At 40.4% G+C, this 21062-nt stretch overlaps 2 protein-coding genes across 5 annotated transcripts in view; one reads left to right on the forward strand and one right to left on the reverse strand.

Moving 5' to 3' along the window:
- IQGAP2 (IQ motif containing GTPase activating protein 2) overlaps nucleotides 1–21062 on the reverse strand; it is a 219248-nt gene that overhangs the window by 49054 nt on the left and 149132 nt on the right. For all 4 annotated transcript variants that reach the window (XM_053299875.1, XM_053299877.1, XM_053299876.1 and 1 more), the window contains 2 exons: nucleotides 18554–18717; nucleotides 5401–5491 (listed from right to left, as the gene is read on the reverse strand). In XM_053299875.1, coding sequence (XP_053155850.1) covers nucleotides 5401–5491; nucleotides 18554–18717 — 255 coding nt within the window. The remainder of the gene's footprint in view (nucleotides 1–5400; nucleotides 5492–18553; nucleotides 18718–21062) is intronic.
- Nucleotides 9486–14652, forward strand: F2RL2 (coagulation factor II thrombin receptor like 2). Its single transcript, XM_053299879.1, has 2 exons — nucleotides 9486–9728; nucleotides 13290–14652. The coding sequence occupies exons 1-2, from the start codon at nucleotides 9665–9667 to the stop codon at nucleotides 14378–14380; spliced, it is 1155 nt and encodes a 384-aa protein (XP_053155854.1). The 5' UTR covers nucleotides 9486–9664; the 3' UTR covers nucleotides 14381–14652.

Here is a 21062-nt window from a genome sequence, read left to right on the forward strand (position 1 = left end):
TTAAAAAAATCATAGCTATTGGGACTGCCTTGGGATGCAAAGAAAGGAGCAATCCCACCCCCCCCCCCCCACACACAGTTGAAGGAAAGAGGAATTGCTGCTCATAGTATGCACTCACATCCCACTTTCACTTCTAGCAAATCTTTCATGCAATATAAAAAGTTATGGTCTATCACACTGTAGTATAGCCCTGTATAAACATTGTTCCCCAATCCACTTAATGGTAGTTGGCACAGGGGGTCCAACACGCACATAACAAGATGGTATACTGGTCAGACTGGGACTAGGGAGAATTGAGTACAGATTCCTACTCAGTCATGAAGCTCACTGGATGATATTAGCTCAGTAACTATCTCTTGCCCTAACCTACTCCCCTGAGTTATAAGATGAATGAGGGGAGGGAATTACATGCCACCCTAAGCTACTTGAAGAAAGACTGGAACAAAAGGAAATAGGACATATTTGGGATTCGAAGTTGCCCTATCCTAACTCTAACATGGATCCCCAGTTTTAATTGAAGAAGAAAAAACCCAAGTTGTTCTAGAAAGAACTAAGCAGCCTACCACCCCTGCTAACTTGGCAAAGAGGCATCTTTTAATGTGGTGATTTTCTTTATTTAGCAGGGGGAGAGTAACTGGCCCTATCCACCCCAGCACAGTACTTCCAGTGACTGTTGCTGGTGTCTATCTTATGTTTCTTTTTAGATTGTGAGCCCTTTGGGGACAGGGATCCATCTTACTTATATATTATTTCTCTATGTAAACCACCCTGAGCCATTTTTGGAAGGGCGGTATAGAAATCGAATTAATAATAATACTTTCCTTTTACTGTCTCTACAATTGGACTAAATGGTTCAAATTGAGGTCCACAAGTTAGATTTCTTGAACCTCAAATGTTCATGCATCCACCATCTTGAATCAGTGAGGATGACATCATCACAAACTATACCATTGAGGTGTCCCTGTGTGTCACTCACTACAGCTATACCCAATTTGGTTCAAATTGGTTAGGCAGTCCACAAACTAGTGAACTTGAGCCTCAAAAGTTCACGTGACCACCGTCTTGTATTGGGTTAGATGACACCATCACAAACTATGCCATTAGGGCATCCCTATGTGTCCTGGGCAGCAGCTGCAGCAATTTTGGTTCAAATCAGTTAAGCAGTTCACAAGTTAGCCCACTTGCACCTCAGAAGTTTACACAACTGCCATATTGAATTGGTGTGGATGAAATCACCACAAATTATGCCACTAAGGTGTCCCTGTGTGTCACTCACTGCAACTGTACCTAATTTGGTTTAAATTGGTTAGACAGTCCATAAATTAGCCCGCTTGCATTTCAGATGTTCACAAGGTCATCATTTTGAACTGGTGGATGACATCACACACCATTCCATTAGGCCATCTCTATGTGTCCCTACAGCTGTTGCCAATTTGGTTCAAATCAGTTAAGTGGTTCACAAGTTAGCCCACTTGCGCCTCAAAAGTTTACACATCCACCATGATGGATTGGGGTAGATGACATAATCATAAACTATGCCATTGAGGTGTCCCTATGTGTCCCTACAACTGTACCCGATTTGGTTCATATTGGTCCAGGTGTTGCAAAGCAGATAAGGGGGGGCGCGCACACACACACACACACACACACACACACACACACACACAATGCCGGGTGATCTCATAAGCCACGGACACACACACACACACACAATGCCGGGTGATCTCATAAGCCTACTGGAAAGTATGCTTTAAAAAGAGCTAAGCTCTAGCCCTTGTAGAAGTGGAGTTACGGAGCAAAATGTGTGGTCACTATTTTTCAGGTGTCTGGGTTCTTTGGTGTATGTTTCCTCATAATGAATCCCTATGAGGATTCATTGCACACCTTCATTTCAACATGTCATTGGACAATGCCAACAGTCTGGTTCCACCCCCACCCCCATTAAAGCCTTCCTTATGACACATTAAAAAAAATCTTTTTTTAAAAATCATAGCTATTTGCAGAGTTCATGCTGAGCAACCCTTCCCAATTCTGCTTTTGAGGTCATTTTGACCCCAACTGCCCCTGCAAATGTTTGCAAGCAACTGCAACTTCAGACCTCAGCAGGTAGCCAAACTAATGGCATTTCTACAATTAATGAGTTTTATATTATCCTTTTGTTGAGGGTTGCCCTCAGGCATCTGATACAGACTAATCAAAGCCAGACTGATACAGTTAGACAGAGAGCCAGTATGGTGTAGTGGTTAGAGTGTTGGACTAGGACAGAGAGACCGAGGTTTGTCTCTGTTTAGCTATGAAACTCACTGGGTGACTCTGGGCCAGCATAACCTACCTTACAAGGTTGTTGTGAGGATAAACACAAAACCATGTACATTGCTCTTTCAAGGAAGAGCAGGATATAAATGTAAAAAAAGTAAAATAAATTTTGCTATCAACAAAGACTTACTGTCTAGGGAGATTCATTCTGTCTTTTGATGAAACAAACAGTGCCAAAACATTTAGAAACTTGACATTTCAAGTTTCAACTAGCTTAAATATTCAAAATGCATATCTGCTTTAAAAAAGAATATTGTTTTATTTCTGTACTATTAGTAAACAAACCAAGCTTATGGAAACTTAGTTAAACAGTGTCACTTGTACATGGCTGTGCACAATATAGTTGGAAAAGTAAACAGATTATTTGCCCCTTAGAGATTGTACATTTCAGAATGCAATTTACTAGGCATGTATTTGGCCTGGAGAAAAGGGCAAAGTTCCAAGCAAATAGGGATAAATACTTGGTTTCAAAGTTCATGTTGTTTCTTTCATGGAGGAAATAGCAGGTCAAGGTGTGGTCTTTGAAAATCAAAGTGCATAGTTTCCAAGGTAACACTGGAAACATCACTTACATCACTTCAAACATACATTGGCAACACATATAGCTTTATCTATCAATTTTAGTTGGTTATTTCATATCAACACAGTCTGATTCTATTTTCCTTTGTTTTGCTTCATTCAAGAATGCTAAACTGCACAGTAGTGGTTTACAATATTTATTGTATTCCTCCACACACCTGCCCTGTGAGATAGGTCAATATTCTTCCCCATTTTACAGACTAGCTAACCGGGGGACCTAGGAAAAATTTGACCCAAGCCACACTATAATTCCATAGCAGAGATAAGGCCATGGACCTCAAACGTCCCCAATTCTAAGGCAAGCTCTCTGCCTACTCCATCTTATTTATTTATTTGTTATTTTTCTATGTAAATAGCTTTGGAAACATTTGTTGAAAAGCTGTATATAAATATTATTTGTTGTTGTGCAATTTTTTTCATATAAGGGAAAAGAAGAGTCCAAATTATTTTTTAAAATATGCAACACTACAAACTTAATCCAAAAGAGAAGCTTTACTTTTCTAAAATGCCTAATTATTCAGTTGGTTGTTAACGAATCACAGCAATCTGAACATATTCAGTCCATGTCCATGTCGCTGGTCTTGTGGTAGCAAGCATGACTTGTCCCCTTAGCTAAGCAGGGTCTGCCCTGGCTGCATATGAATGGGAGACTTGATGTGTGAGCACTGTAAGAGATTCCCCTTAGGGGATGGAGCCACTCTGGGAAGATCATCTAGGTTCCAAGTTCACCCCCTGGCTTCTTCAAGATAGGGCTGAGAGAGATTCCTGCCTGCAGCCTTGGAGAAGCCGCTGCCAGTCTGTGAAGACAATACTGAGCTAGATAGACCAATAGTCTGACTCAGTATATGGCAGTTTCCTATGTTCCTATTATAAAATTCAATAGGAATTTTACTGGACTGAGTAATATTTCAAATGGAATACTCAAATGAAAACTGATAGGCATTTTTAGCTATTATGCCCAAAATACAAAAGCGTCATAGAATCTGCTAGTTCGAAATAACCTTGGAGGCCATATGTTCAATGCAGGAAATGGCTACAACATCTTTAACTGTCCAGCCTCTGTTTGAAAGTCTCTAGAGAAGGAGGAGAGCCCACTGACTACATGAAGTAGGATTATTTCACTGTCACACAGCTCTCACAGTTAGGAAATTCGTCTTCATGCCCAGTCTAAGTCTGCTTCCTTGCAATTTTAACCCACTGGTTCTAGTCCTGCTCTCAAGAGCAACAGCTCCTCCCTGTCTCTATGAGACAGTCTTGCAGATATTTGAAAACTGATATATCTTCCCTTTGTCCTCTCTTTTCTAGGCGAAAAACACATTCAAACATTCCTCATAAGACATTTTCCCCCCAGACCGCTCATCATTTTTACTGCCCTCATTTGAACCTGTTCCAGTTTATCACTGTTCTCCTTACAATGTGGTGCCCACACCTGGACAAAGTATTCCAAGTGTCCTATATCTATCCTCTCTAAACTGCCAGTACAAATCTTTCATTGTATGGAAGTTACAAATAAAAAGGCAACGCAATCTGAGGCCACAACACCAAGTGCAATAAATAGTTCAAGCAATTTCACAGCTGAAACAAACCATTTGCTTTCAAAAACAATATCCAAGGTTCTTCAGCAGGTCAGCCTCACTGAAATAACTCAGTAATTCCTGAACCTTTTATATAATTGGGATGCACCGACAAGATTGCTTTTGTTGCTACTGGTCAGTTATCTGGACTGTAAATCACTTATCTGGACCTTCTAGTTAGTCTTTTATATCTATATCATCATCAGGGGCTGCTGACAGTACGGGTGGCCCTCGTTATGTGAGTATGTTCCGTTCTCGCCTATAGTTGCGGATACGGAAACTGAACAATGGACCTTACCCCTATGGAATTCCAAAGGGCCAAAAAGGCAAAAATAAAGGGAATAAAACACAGTACCTTGCTCTTCAGGCCTCCAGCTGTCCAGCAAGGCTCCCCCAAACTGGCAAATCCTCCAAATTTTTGTAAAAAGTCACAATTGTTTCTAAAAAGACCCACAAAATGGCTCTGTGCTGCAAAATGATGGTCATAAATGACATCAGAAGTCATTTCCAGCCACCCAGGAACTGTGGATAGGCAAATTTTGCCTATTTTTTAGACAATGGATTAAGAAATAAGTCCCAACCGTGCATACACAGAACCGCAATCCCGCGGATAACGAGGACTACCTGTACTAAGATGTGTAGTGAGTCAACATTTGGTAGTCACTGAGGGCAAATTCACATGATCATTCAAGAGGAAGTTGTGAAACAATGTGTGAAGCTTGCCACTATAGCTAAGTACCCCATTTACATAAAACATGTTCTGTTCTTGAAATCCATTTCACAAATCTAAGCTATCAAGATAATTGTCCTAGCATGACAGACATGGCCATGGAATCAACACTTGATTTATTTGACTGAAGTTTGAGCTTCCTAATCTTTACATTGCAATCAGTATTAACAGTTCAAAGTAAGGGTTCAGATCTGTCCTTACATTTTGATGCATTTTCCAAGTTTCCATTAGCATCATAAATTCCTTTCTGTATCTCATCCAGCCAAAGGAGTGATGAATCATCATTACATTCCTAGACAAGGTAAAGAAATAATTGAAATTTAAAATAAAGTGTTTATGAAAATTTTAATTCAGTCAATTCAAATCCTAGGTACCAAATCTTTCAGAAAGGTTGTGATTATGTATGCAATTGAGACCCCTGAAAAAGTATGAACCTAGTTCAAAAGAAAGAAAGAAAGTTAGGAAAACCCCAACACTACTCACAGAGCAAAGAGATGCCTTTCAAAGTAGTGGCTCTCTTATTTCCCCCAAGGGAACAGGGCAGCATATCATCTCTTTCTCTAAGGCTGTTTACTGGTATCTTTTTTTTTTTTTTTAATGTGAGCTTCTTTGGGACACAGAATCCCACCTCCAATTTCCTTTGCAATGAAAACTGTTGTGATTATTATTATTTTGGTTTTAAAATGCTATTGAAAAATCCTAAAAACAAACAATCAATTTCCCCCAGAGCATTCTCAATTCAGCTTATTTTGAACTATTTTGAGTAACATCAAGCCCTCTGCTTTATAAGCACCTTATCACAGTATGTACATCCTTTGCTTGTGATAAACAGTGGTCAGCCTAACATTAGTTTCATGGGAGATTGAAGAGTTAATTGCACATTCTTGAAATTAGGAATTTGATTTAATTTTTTAATCCCTTTCAGTTCTATTACTGTATTTACATGCAATCCTTTAAACCCCATATTGTGTGCTGTTAATTTTTACTGACTGCAGAAACACAAGTTTATATTTCATTCCCAGGGAAATTTATGCAGAATGTATTGGATACACACACAGGAAGATGAGTCAGCACCTATGAAAGAAAGCTAGCTTGGTGATTTCATGATCCCTCCAGAAAGGAAGGAAACATGCGTGCGGACAAGTAAAAAGACACATCACCAGAATACACCACTGTGAACTTTAGCACGCACTCATATCCAGCCCAAGCTGAAAAATAAAGTTGGATGCCTATTGTGTTTGAAAGATGAAGCAACACATATTGCAGAGTCAGATCACTTTGCTTTTAGTTCCATCCAACACCAGAATTTGGCACATCAACTGACAAGCACAATTTTGAAGTTATTTACAAGTCTGGATACTTGGCCCCAGAATACAGATGCAATCCAATATGCAAAACGCAGGACTGAAATAAAGAGAGAGGAAAATGGACAAATTGAAGACATGACTGACAAGGTATTCTAATTCAAGTACAGTGGCAGCCTTTGCACTTAATAGCGAACCGCGGGTCCAATGGACCCGCGGCTTGCCCCTATTCCACCCTGCCACACTCACAGATTATCCAGATCTGGAGTCTAGGAGCCTGAAAGTGGGGAGGAACTAACTGTGCGGGCTTCTTCCTTCTAATGACAAACAACCATGGCAGCCAACCGGAGACAGAGAGGGGGAAGAGCTTCCTACCCTCAACTCCAGTTACCAACAACGGCAGAATCCAGAGGACATGCCGCTACTGTCCAACTAGAGATTTCAGCGGTGAAACTGAAGAGGAACCAAGGGTTCCGATTCAGGTTTGTGGCCAGAAACCTTGGGTGGCTTTTGGCACGGAACTGAGGGTTCCTGCCTTCGGATGACCACAAAACCAAACCTCTGGCACGGTTGCCTTCGGCTCAGTGTGATGTCAGAAGGTGACCAGTGCTGATTTCCATGTCAAAAGCATATAAAAGTTTTGTTTCTGCCAGTCTATCCCAATATTTGAAATCAGGATTTAAAGCTTGATTAAAAATCCAGGGTTAAGCAGGTACCACAGTGAGCCTTAGCCATGTTAATGTTTCCACTGGTGTAGCACTTGCTGATAAAGCATGGTGCTGGGAAATAGTATGAAAAGGCTTTCGAGGGTAGAGCTCTCAGTATATCAATAAAAGTACCTTCTTACTTTTTGGTAAGGATATCTGTTAGTTAATGAACAGTTTTGACACAGAACCTTTTTAAAATGGGATGGGAAGGAAGAAGTGCTGCAGTCTGCTCCTGATAAGACAAAGACAATTACATTGCCTTTGTTTTAACTGATTAAAGGGGGGAGGAGTTTGTTTCTTGTTAGGTGTTGCTTCTCTTTTGTCTTCTACCTCTATATTTTTTTGTTCAGCATTACCTCATTCTTAATCTTCTTGTAAAAAGATTGCAAGTCTTATAAAATGGTTAAAAATAAAATGTTTTAAAATTTTAAAGTTTAACAAGACTGCCAGCAGGAGAGCTCCAGAAAGGAACAAGTGAACAGAGGAAGTGAACAATGCTGCACGAGTCTCCCGATTAAGCAATGGGCAGTATGACATCTGCACCAGTTTGCAGTCTACTACAGCAGAGAGACATCAAATTTTTACCAGCCTGCCCACACCCTATTTTTAATGGCCTTTCCCTTAAGGCCTTTATAGCAAGCAGCAGTGGTAGCCTTTCTAGAACTGATCGTTTATAATTAAGCTAGTTAAAGGTGCTATAGGACCATCTTTCAAATGTCTCATGACCTTGTACTTTCTCAGCAATTAAACTAATTTAAAAAATAACATTAAGCAACTGTAGCAAAGGCTCATCTTTTCACATGCCTATAGATCACTGTATGGGTTTTTATTTTAAACTAGTGGGCCCGGGCACAGAGCATCTGTGCCTCAAGCGGGCCCGCCGCTGCCGCCTCTGGCCTCCCCACGGCCAGGCCAGGCTGGGCCCACTGCCGCCACCGCCTCTGGCATCCCCGCGCCCGGCCCGCCGCCGCCTCTGGCCTCCCCGCTCCCGGGCCCGCCACCTCGGCTCCGCGGCCACCATGGCCGCCCACACTCCTGGCCCGCTGGTTCTCCTGGGTTGTGCCGCCAGGACCAATCAGGCGCCCCTGCAGCCCAGCCAATCAGCCTGGCTGCCGAGACGCATTTCTCCTGGGCACACCCAGGAGAAATATATATATATAGGTAGATTAGGGATAAGAATAGTAATACCTAAACCAATTGTGTAATTTCTGTCATTTCTTAAATATTTTTTCTTGAAGCCTTAGAGATCAAAGGGACGTTACGTTTGCTACGTTTTAATTATTTGGACACTGAAAGCTTATGATCAGAAATGGTTTTGGTACATCAAAGTCAGTTCCCTTGTCCTTAGCATCTTTGCAGTTTGCTATACACCCAGCAATATTATACTGATTGCTCATCACGTGAATTTCTACTATAATTATAAAGACAATTTATATTTTTACCACCTTATTGCTTTATGCCTAAGCAGTCTAAACAGCTGTCTGGACCCATTCCTTTACTTTCTGATGTCCAAAATCAAAGCACAAACCAGTGCTTTTCTCACAGTTGTAAAAAAAGACAAGGAAGAACAAACATGATATACTTATCTTTTGGAATTTGACAAGGAAGGAAGGAAGGAAGGAAGGAAGGAAGGAAGGAAGGAAAGAAAGAAAGAAAGAAAGAGAAATGTGCATGGTCATTTAAAAAACACTATTTAAGAGTTCTATATTTATAATGGCAGCACTCCAATATTAAAATCATTACATATGTACTTTAAGGCTGCAAGATTTAATCAAATATTGTTGAGAGCAAATTTTAATTGATGGGGCTGAAGGTTAAAGGCTCTGTGTGTGTGTGTGTGTGTATTTTGGTACATCTGTAACAGGGAACAAAATAAATATGAATTTTCCTTCTAACAATGAATGGTACCATTTTAAAATGCTAAGTTATTTTACACTTCCTTTAATATCTCAAAAAAGCCACCAAAATGGAGGTTTCAGTATTATGCATACTTGAGTTCAATCATTAATCTGTTAGTAGGCAGATTAATCAGTTGATAGTCCCCTTATTTTTAAGAAATAAATTAGGGATAAGAATAGTAATACCTAAACCAATTGTGTGATTTCTGTCATTTCTTAAATATTTTTTCTTGAAGCCTTAGAGATCAAAGGCACCACCTCCTCTACTTAATGGTAGTTCAGGAGTTAATTTATTCTTGTAGGAAGGAAATTAAGCTCTCCTGTCTTAGTTGGGCTCTTAAGCAATCCTGCCTGTTTCTACATTCAGATGAGTCACAGCCTTCTCTGTACAAGACAGAGAACAAATAGCTGGCTTTCTAAAGATTTTTACATTCGGGATTATTTTGGTGGACAGATCCAAAACTCCAAACACCACTTTGCTAAAATGTGGATTAAGAACCCATTACATCAGCAAAGAAAATTTAGTTTTAAAATCTGAATTTTCGCAATTGCAACAATGAAAGCTTTGCTCTTGTTAACCAGCGGACTGTTTTTCCTGTCTTCCAGTTTATGCGAGAAAGGTAAAATGGTCACAATTCCATGTTTTGTGTCTCAATATTTTCCTGCATTTATGCTGAATATTATTTTAATATTCAAGTTAAAGTCATAGATATTGCATGGACTATTAAGCAAATACTTTAGAGCAGAGTTCTGTTTCAATAACAGTATCCTGAAAGGAAGGAAAAAGTATAACATGCTTAATTTTCATTAGCAGTACTTGAGAAGTTTCAATGAAGTATCACTGGCATAGCATTTAAGCAATATTGCCTAATATTGCTTTACAAATAACATGAATGGTGAAGAATTGTTAATTGCTAGCTTTACAACAGTGGCAGAGTTCAAATAAATTACAGAAATTTAACTTTTAGCAACAACTGCTTTGGATGTTTTAAGTGAACACTTAATGCTTTTCCAAAAAGCATTCTGCTTTTATATACAACTCTCCTTTAAGTATCTTGCAGAATACTAATCTATAGCACAAACCTAGATAGGTTTACTCAGAAATAAGCCCCACTATGCTTTAATTGAATTTTCTCCCAAATGTACATGAATAGGATTGCAGCCTAAATGACGTCCAGGTAATGCTTTGCTAAGAATATCTCCACACCATTTGGGAATTAATACAAATCATGCAAACCAGAACCTCTGGATAAACCATGAAAGAAAACTTATTGCAAAACATAAGGAACTAAAGAGAGTAAAACTCTGATTACTACTACTCTTCTTAATTGATATGCTCAACGGAAATCTGTCTGTATTAGTGATCTTTTGAACTGCCACTGATTGTTCTCAGGAAAACTTAAGAACTTAATTTAAGGGTGGGGATTTTTTTTGGGTGCGTATGTCAAATGAGACATTTTCAGGAAAGTTAATGAAGCTTCTCGAACACCACCTTTTGAACACCAAATGCAACTGAATTCTGATTTTAAAGAAGAGAACTTCTTCAAGAGCATTAAAAATTCTGCTTAATATTGATTCTAATAGCATATCATATTGAGCAGTGGCAGTAAGAGATAAGATAAGCTTTAGGTGACCAAGTATAAGAATGGTTAACAGTCAAATGCAGGCAATACAGACCCCCCCATGTTGTTGCACACATCTAAATCAATTCCCATTCTGTTGTGGGACACTGTTAGTGCACCAATACTCAAAATTATGTGATGCTACATCCACTGGATATAACGAATGTAGCATCACACAACTACAATTGCACCATTTTAAGTAGCCTTGCATCAGTCCTGTCCTGCAACGTCACAGGCATTATTTTAGATGTGTGCAGCAGTGCGGGAGGGTCTTATCATTTCGCTGTGCAGAATGCCAGCCAATATTCTCTATTTGTATCATTCAGAGAAGTATATTATAGCACTATAAAGTGACCTCAATATGCTATTTGACTCCATGGAGACTGAAGAAAAACATACCACTGCTGTGCCGGTACCAAGAGTTCAGTGCTCTCAGGCGGGCATATTGTTGATCCCACCCGCCCCAGCGGACCATCTCTGTGCCTGCAGAATTGGTGGTGGCGGTAGTAGTAGTAATGGAGCTACTCTTGGGGCCCGCCCAGGTTGGAGGAAGCCATGGAGAGCAGTTTGCAGAGGGGCACCTGAATCCTAGAGCACACCTTGATTACAGGCTATGATTTTCAACAGGCCCCAGATATTTTATTAGTAGAATAAGTTCAGACTTTTGTTCATAATCAGTTAGTTGCAGTGAAAATGTTTGGTAACCTGTATTCACCAAAATGAAATAGTGACTACTACTATTATGGGACATTGCTATACTGAAAGAAGTAACACGATGTATTAAAGATGAGAAAACTGAAAATACAAACCAACATGTTCTGGAGAGAATTGTCTTTTAAAAAAATGCATGGGCAGTACGTCAGCTACAGCTGCATTGTGATTTGAAAGTGTTTCAATACTGTAAAAAATACTTTGTTTTAATCTGTTGCATTTTATACTGCTATCCTCTCCTGTTGTGTTTCACTGTTTCGTTTTTATGCTGTTTTGTTGTATCATTTTGACTTTATATTTATGAACAGCCCAGAGAGTGCTTATGTATTGAAGAATGGGATATAACTCTGTTAAAGCAAAACCAATCACAGCAAATGGAAGAGATACTTGACAAACTGAAAGCTCAAATTCTAAACACACCTTTTAGAACGGAATGGCATTTATCACATTGCCGTAAAGGCTGCAACCCTACTCCAGTAATGCAGTGCTTCCGTTTGCTGTGGGATTGTTATGGGGAATGTAGTGTTACGTTAAGTGCCATGTGGAACCATGATTTTAATTTCACTTCAAGTGGATTGCTCTCCCATAAATTTAGCAGCACTAAAGGGCCCTAATTTAGAAAGGAGTACACACAGTCAGCAAATCTCCAAACTAGGTAGAACCGCTTTTTGTTCAGTTGGATTTTAGCGAACTAGATCTGTCACCCTTTAGACAGAAACCTAATTCCCATTTGCTGTCTAGAAGAAATGGAGGTAAACAGAAGGCAGGATTGTGTGTTTCTTTAGAGAGTTTTGATGTCCTACATTTCCCTTATTAATTTCTTTGCTATTATTCCACTAGCTGTTAAATGTTCTTGCTACCCATAAAAACCTCGCTTCAGAGCTAGAGCCAAGCAACGGGTTCACCTAATGCAGAAGAAAAAAATATTACTTGTATTACTACTGATTAAAACAGACAGCTTCCCAGTCAGTTCTTGAGTGATAAGAAATCATTGTCTTCTTGGTATATAAAATGTTATATGATGTTCACAACTACTAGAAGAAAGTAATGAAAACCTGGCTGGCCTTGTCTTACCTCTGTAAAAACAGCACCTGGGCAGTTTAAGGTTGCAATCCCATGTACATGGGACTAAGCAGCTTAACTCAACAGGACTTGCTTCTGTGTAACATGCTAAGGATTAAGTTGCAGGAGTAAAAAGTGTGTGCAGACCATGACAACCAATGAAGTTGCTTTTCTCTGTACTACCAGGCAGAAAATATCTTGGCTTCCCAAGTAGGACAAGTTTATTTTTTAAAAAAATATTTATATGTCACTCTTCCTCTGAGGAATTCAGGGTGGTACACATCAATGGGGCCACCTCCTCTATCCCTAAAGTATGTTAGGCTGAAATAATATGACCAACTAAAAATCCCCCAGTGTATTTCTTGACCCAAGCAGAGATTTAAAGCAGGTCTCCCTAGTCCAACAGAACGTGCGCAAGCGCACACACACACATGCACACACACAGGCCTCTTCCTTGTGCATGTCAGAACTCGCAAACTGAAAGGGGGAACCCTCAATTATCACATTCAGAGCCACTGTGGTGTAGTGGTTAGAGTGCTGAACTAGGACCAGGGAGACCAAATCTTCATTCAGCCATGAAGCACTCATTGAATGACTCTGGACCAGTCACTTGTCTCTCAACCTAACCTATCTCACAGGATTGTTATGAGGAAAAACCTAACCATGTACACCATTCTGGGCTTCTTGAAGGAAGAGGAGGATATAAATGTAAAGAAAAACCACCCCACACGTATGCATTGTTGTCAGACTATGAATTTCAGCAATTAATTTTTTTTTAACTTTTAGGAAGCAAATGTAACAGGACCCTTGACTGTGAAGGTGAAAAATCACCCCCCAGGACTTTCCGTGGCATCCCACAAGGCACATATGATGACATCCCTCCTGCTGCCATAGAAGGCTCAAAGGCCAGTCACCACAGAGACAAATGTCCCATAGAGAAATCCAATGTTTCAGACTTGAAAGTAAGCAATACTACAATAAAGTATCTTACCAGCTCCATGAGCGTGAAGCTGATACCAGCTATATATATAACTGTGTTTTTAATAGGAGTGCCATCAAATGCAATCACACTATGGATGCTGTTTTTCAAAATCAGATCTGTCCGTACTGCCATATTCTATACAAACCTAGCCGTTTCAGATTTCCTCTTCTGCATTATGCTGCCATTCAAAATCTCATACCATCTCCGTGGTAACAACTGGATATTTGGGGAAGCAATGTGTCGAATCATGACCGCCGTCTTCTATGGCAACATGTACTGCTCTACCCTACTCCTCACCTGCATCAGCATAAGCCGCTATGTGGCCATTGTTCATCCGTTTACTTACAGGACTTTGCCTAAGCGATCCTTGGCAATGTTAGCTTGTGGAGTGATATGGACAGTTGTCTTCTTATACATGTTACCTCTGATCATAACGAAGCAAAGCTATTATCTTGGTCAACTAAATATCTATACCTGCCATGATGTACACAACACCTGTGAAACTTTGTCACCCTTCCAATTTTATTACTTCATCTCTTTGGCAATCTTTGGATTTGTGATTCCTCTCTGTATCGTTATTTTTTGTTACGTTTTAATTATTCGGACACTGAAAGCTTGTGATCAAAAATGGTTTTGGTACATCAAAGTCAGTTTCCTTGTCCTTAGCATCTTTGCAGTTTGCTATACACCCAGCAATATTATACTGATTGCTCATCACGTGAATTTCTACTATAATTATAAAGACAATTTATATTTTTACCACCTTATTGCTTTATGCCTAAGCAGTCTAAACAGCTGTCTGGACCCATTCCTTTACTTTCTGATGTCCAAAATCAAAGCACACACCAGTGCTTTTCTCACAGTTGTAAAAAAAGACAAGGAAGAACAAACGTGATATACTTATCTTTTGGAATTTGACAAGGAAGGAAGGAAGGAAGGAAGGAGCATGGTCATTTTAAAAACACTATTTAAGAGTTCTATATTTATAATGGTAGCACTCCAATATTAAAATCATTACATATGTACTTTAAGGCTGTAAGATTTAATCAAATATTTTTTAGAGCAAATTTTAATTGATGGGGCTGAAGGTTAAAGGCTGTGTGTGTGTGTGTATTTTGGTACTTCTGTAACAGGGAACAAAATAAATATGAATTTTCCTTCTAACAATGAATGGTACCTTTTTTAAAAAAATGCTAAGTTATTTTACACTTCTTTTAATATCTCAAAAAAGCCACCAAAATGGAGGTTTCAGTATTATGCATACTTGAGTTCAATCATTAATCTATTAGTAGGCAGATTAATCAGTTGATAGTCCCCTTATTTTTAAGAAATGAAAACAATGGAGCAAAATACATTAAAGAACAGTTATCTCAAATTGTGACCTAATTTATGTGCTCTCTTTGAGATGTAGTTGCCAAGGTGGTCTTGGAGGAAACTGATTATCTAGACCCATTTCAAACTGGTTTTCGGGCGGGCTATGGGGTGAAGACTGCCTTCCTCGGCCTGATGGATGATCTCCAATTGGGAATGACCGATGAAGTGTGACTCTGTTGGTCCTTTTGGCTCTCTCGGCAGCTTTCGATACTATCGACCATAGTATCCTTCTGGAACATCTGAGGGTGTTGGAGGTGGGAGGCACTGTTTTACAGTGGTTCCGCTCCTACCTCTCGGATAGATTCCAGATAGTGTCGATTGGAGATTGTTGCTCTTCGAAATCTGAGCTTAAGTATGGCATCCCTCAAGGCTCTGTACTTTCTCCAATGCTTTTTAACATCTACATGAAACCGCTGGGAGAGATCATCAGGGGATTTGGAGCTGGGTGTTACCAGTATGCTGATGACACCCAGATCTACTTCTCCATGTCAACTTCTTCAGGAGCTGGCATATCCTCCCTAAATGCCTGCCTGGAAGCAGTAATGGGCTGGATGAGGGAGAATAAACTGAAGCTGAATCCAGATAAGATGGAGGTACTTATTGTGCGGGGTCAGAACTCTAGAGACAATTTTGAGCTACCTGTTCTAGATGGGGTCACACTTCCCCAAAAGGAACAGGCTCGCAGTCTGGGAGTACTTCTAGATTCACACCTCTCCCTGGTGTCTCATGTTGAGGTGGTGGCCAGAAGTGCTTTCTATCAGCTTTGGCTGATACACCAGCTACACCAGTTTATCGAGCTCAATGACCTCAAAACAGTGGTACATCTGTTGGTAACCTCCAGACTTGACTTCTGTAATACGCTCTATGTGGGGCTAGCTTTGTACGTAGTCCGGAAACTTCAGTTGGTTCAGAATGCGGCAGCCAGGTTGGTCTCTGGGTCTTCTTGGAGAGACCACGTTACTCCTTTACTGATGGAACTACACTGGCTGCCAATAGGTTTCCGGACAAAATACAAAGTGCTAGTTATAACTTATAAAGCCCTAAATGGCTTAGGCCCTGGGTATTTAAGAGTGTCCTCTTCACTACGAGCCCCATTGCCCATTGAGGTCACTTGAGGAGGTCTGTGTCCAGTTACCGCCAACTCATTTGTTGGCTACACAAAGACGGGCCTTCTCGGTCGCTGCCCCGAGATTATGGAATGCGCTCCCTGCTGAGATACGATCCTCCCCATCTCTGGCAATTAAAAAAAAAACACCTGAAAACCCACCTTTTCGCCCAAACTTTCTCAGCTTCCTACATTTTTTAGGTTTTAATCTCTGGGTTTTTAAAATTTTTTTAAATTGTTTTAACTTTTTTGTATATGTTTTAAACTTGTTTTATGCTATTATTAACCGCACAGACACGAAATTTGTGGCGGTGTACAAATTTGATAAATAAATAATAAATAAAATAAATTCCCCTGTGGCCATTTCTCACATTAAACCGATTACATGTACATGACATGAATTACATGTTATAGTAACAGACTGCATGGGCAACTGATTATCCTAGCATAATAGTGAACAACAAAATACGTCATTAGTGATTTGGCCTTCACATTGTGTCCTTGGTTGCTCACTTGCTAAGCTGAAGGGAGGTTTCCCCTACCCCATACAAGTTCTCCTACAACCAAAAGTTGTCAATTTCTATGTGGCCGGGGGGTGGGGGGCAGTTAGGTGGGGAGATCACTAATGCAACAGAAAGGCATTTTAAGTTTTAAAGCTACATTCCAACATAGGAAAAAGGGGCAGTTATATTAGTAGTTACAGTGCTTAAATGCTTTTGCAAGTTCAAGGGCTTTTTTAACACTTGAAATTTCTAAAGAAAATTACTTGCAATTGTATCTATGTGTATATTCACTTCTATTGCAAATGTGACTCCAAAAAAATAGTGCTGGTAAGTTCAACTTAATTATAAATATTTATTTAGAAATAAGTCTTACTGGGTTCAGTGGGACTTGTGCTATGAAAATTTTGATGTATTTATTCTGGAATGGGATTCCATTTCCTACAGCTCACTTTATCAAATGCATGACGTGGAGAGGCAATGAGGATATTTACACACAAAATGAGAAACGGTAGCTTATAGTATTGTTACCAAGCAAACAGGCATGCAAGACAAATATCCTGATAACTAGAGAAGTCTTAAGGAAACACTCCAGGCTGTGTCTGAAGCTTTAGGAAGGACCTCCAAAAAAAAGATTATAAGGCTCCAGGGGTGTAGCTATAATTGAACGGATGGGTTCAAAGAACCTGGGCCCCCCAGCTCCTGAGGACCCCCCCCAACTACACCCCTCCCTATTTTCTTCATTATCTCCCTCACGCTGAGGAGCCGCCAGGGAGAGAGGTGAACACAGGCCTCCTCTCCCCTAGCAATGCCCCTGGAAGCAACACATGCTTTTAAAAAAAGCATGCAGGGAAAATGTTGATAAGTGGAGAGGCCTATAGTTTCTAAGAACTGTAGGCTCAATCGCCAGCATGATGGGCATGATACTTCAATGTCAGGGACCCACTGGAGCTGCTGTACAACTTGGAAAGGCAATCTCTATGATATAGCATGATGGGGCTGCTCCAGAATATCCTAAAACCATTTCTGGGCAGTCATTACCACCACCACCATGTTATTTGTTAGCCACCGCGTAACAAATTGTTCACTGGGTGGCCTGCAACACAACATTAAAATACGAGATAAACACACAACACATAGAATCATAAACAAAAAAGGAAGGGAGGGGGGAGAAAATACAAAATACAATACAAAATTTATAAGACATTTCTTTTAAAATCAGATCAAATGTTAAAAGGTCTGTGTGAACAAAAAGGTCTTTACCTGGCATCTAAAAGAACAAAGTGATGAAGCCAGGTGAACTTCACCGGGGAGGCTATTCCATAAATAGGGTGCAACCACTGAAAAGGCCCTCTTCCTAGTAGCCACCCACCTCACCCCATCTGGCAGGGGCACCCAGAGGAGGGCCTCCGAAGATCTTAAGGCCCAGGTTGGGACATATGGGGCAATGATCCTTGCTACATATGTCATGAAGTGATCCTCCACTGTTTCCAATGAAAGGAGCACCACATGACTGCACAGAAGTGGTTTTAAATCTTTCTGCAGCAGTCTCGTCAAACTGCAGCAGGGCTGCACAAATTCACCCTCCAGCTGTTGGACTACAACTCCCAACAACTGGCCACTGTATCAGGGGATGATGCGAGTTGTAGTCCAATGAAGGTCCAACAACTGTAGTCACAACAACTGCCATGCAGCCCTATTATTTTGCTTCTGTGGTAGTTGCTCATCTAAGCATTTCTTGACAAAAGTGTGTTTCCATTTGATAAAAATCCATCTCCCTCAGTTCCAGTTTCCAAGAAACTTCCAAAAACCAAAACAAACTACAGCAGGAGGAGTCTAGCGGAGGAGGAGGAGTCTAGCGAGCCATAACAAGTATGCAAAATTCTTTTCAAGTCACCTCAGGTTCAGCTTCCATTTTCAATGTAAAACCACAATGGAAAGTGCAATGATTTAGATGTCATCACAACTCACAGTTCAGGGAAACTGCATACAGATACCACAGGAATGGAGGAAAGAGATTAAAAAATAGTTGACATTTTATATTTTGAGGAGCAGGAAGACAGACCTTGGGGAGGAAAGAAAACTCTACCTGGCATTTAAGTATTTTTGCATTCTTGAGAACATCTTGGTAATGATGTGCATTTTCTTCTTTCACATCGTGGAGTTTTGCTGTAGGAAGCAGCAGTGCCTCTACTGTTTTTCTAGGATCTCCCCGGTCAATGGCTTCATTAATGTGACCAACGGCTACAATCCCTAAACAAGAATGAAGTTAATATACAATATGCTATCAGATGTGCACATACAGAAACAAGAATTTGTAATCAATGGATGTCTAAATGAGAATTCTATTTTTTCCATTTGGATTTTGAAGAAATAGAATTTTCCTTCATAAAAGTATTTTTGTCACAGCATGACCAGTGGAAATACTTCAGAGATAACTCACAGGACTGATTCATACATGCACATACATCACTTGATGACTCACAGCTGTGTGAACATCCTTAATTTAAAAGTATTGTTTGAGATTATATGATACTCCCAACTGTGGATTTGATCTAAAATGGCTCAAGTGATCACAGTCAATGAGCAATATCCACACATGGTGAGAGTTATTAAAGTGTTTCATAAACAGTATTTCATTCTGTTATACACATATTTCACAACAGTATGCAATCCTCAGTTTCTCTAATAATTCTTACTCCATTTAAAAATGGAATAAATTTGTTCTTAATTGGCTGATTTGTCTACAGATTTGCATAATTGAACTTTTTGAATTATCTGCTCATGACAAAAATCACAACTTCAGAACATGCTCATTTTGTATATAATGGTAAAGCAAGCAAACTTAAAATTTTATTTCTAGGACATCCAATTGTCAGCTGGTGTTATGAAATCACAATGGTGATTTCTACTTTTCAGTCACTGTAACCATGGAAATTAAGGCAAGCCAAATATAGTATGTGACTGCCCAATTCACACAACAACAACAACAACAACAATAATAATAATGTCCTGATCAACTGGAATTATTATCAATAATAATGTCCTTATCAACTGGACATGTGCCCAAATCAGTTTTTGCGATTCAATTTGAGCTTGAATCAAACTGCAAATACTCAAATTGATTCATCGAAATGGCTGGCCATTGGCAACCATTTCAACAAATCAATTCAAAAGTAGTTCGACCATAGGGAGCAAGGGGAAACTCTAATCACCCAACTGTTCCGCATGAGTAGGTCCGAGGGACACCCAAGTGGGTTGGGAGGTAGGGCATGATGGGTGCTACCAACCACCAACCCACAAAAGAAATGGGCAAGTGGGTGATTAAGAACTGAAGTTCTGTGGCTGGGCCTGAAGAGGTCAGAGGGGAGTTTTCAATTACCGACCCTTGATAGTGCTTGTTTGATACCTTAACCCACAGTGAAGAGTCTGGGTGTGATCTTGATGCCTCTTTGAATATGGAGGCTCAGATCACGGAGGTCGCTCAAAAGGCCTTTTCCCCATTATGCCATATACAGCGGCTAGCCCCTTATCTGTCCCCTCTGGATTTGGCCACTGTGATCCATGCGACGGTCACTTCTAGATTAGATTATTGCAACTCGCTTTATGTGGGGTTGCTACTGCGCCTAACTTGGAGACTGCAACTGGTGCAGAATGCAGTGGCCAAGGTCCTTACTAAGGTCCCTTGGCGAGCACATGTGACACCTTTGCTCGTTCAGCTGCACTGGTTGCTGGTTGAGTCCCGGGTTAGGTTTAAGGTATTAACTTTGACATTTAAAGCCCTACATGGTATGGGCCCTCCATACCTCCAGGACCACCTTCTTCGATATGTCCCTCACCGGGTCCTGAGATCGGCCACAAGTAATACCTTGGTGATCCTGGGCCCTAGGGATACTAAACTGCAATCAACGAGAGCCAGGGCCTTCTTAGTGGTGGCCCCGGATCTATGGAATGGTCTCCCGGATAATATCAGAGCTCTCCATGATTTGTTGGCTTTCCCTAAGGCATGTAAGACTGAAATGTTCCGTTGGGTGTTCGGTCGCTGAGATAGCTGGTCATAGAGTGATCTGGTAATCCATAGTTATGTCTTGTAATGAGTACTGTATGGGGTTGTGGTTATGACGTTATGTAAGATGTATTTTATGGAATTGTGTTGCTGTGTATGTTATTGCTTGTAAGCCGCCCTGATTTCTATGGGAGTAGGGGGCGACATATAAATCTAAATAAATAAATAAATAAATAAAACCCTTTCCAAAAAAAACCCAAAGGATCCTATGCGGAGGTTTGTTGGGGGAGGGGGACAGTTGCCTGATTGCCCATTTCTTTTGCGGATTGGGTGGTAGGTAGTACCCATCTTTCCATACCACCCTACACACTCTGGTGTCCCTAGGACCTACTCTTAGGGAAGAATGGGGTAATTTGAGTTCCCCATTGTTCTCTATCACCAAAACAAGCAGAGTGCACAAATTTTGCAACCCTGCCTTGAAAAACAACACTGCAGAACAGAAGCACACAGTAGGGATGTGCACGAACCCATTCGGAGGCCCTTTTAAGTGCTTCCGAACGGGTTTGAACAACTGGCTGTTAGGCTGGTTTGA

The sequence above is a fragment of the Hemicordylus capensis genome, chromosome 2 (genome assembly GCF_027244095.1).
Source record: "Hemicordylus capensis ecotype Gifberg chromosome 2, rHemCap1.1.pri, whole genome shotgun sequence".
Taxonomy (NCBI): domain Eukaryota; kingdom Metazoa; phylum Chordata; class Lepidosauria; order Squamata; family Cordylidae; genus Hemicordylus; species Hemicordylus capensis.

Coding starts and splice junctions, on each gene's coding strand:
- F2RL2 (XM_053299879.1), top strand. CDS start 9,665: ATGAAAGCTTTGCTCTTGTTAACCAGCGGACTGTTTTTCCTGTCTTCC. Junction 9,729..13,289: donor TTCCAGTTTATGCGAGAAAG/GTAAAATGGTCA, acceptor TTTAACTTTTAG/GAAGCAAATGTAACAGGACC.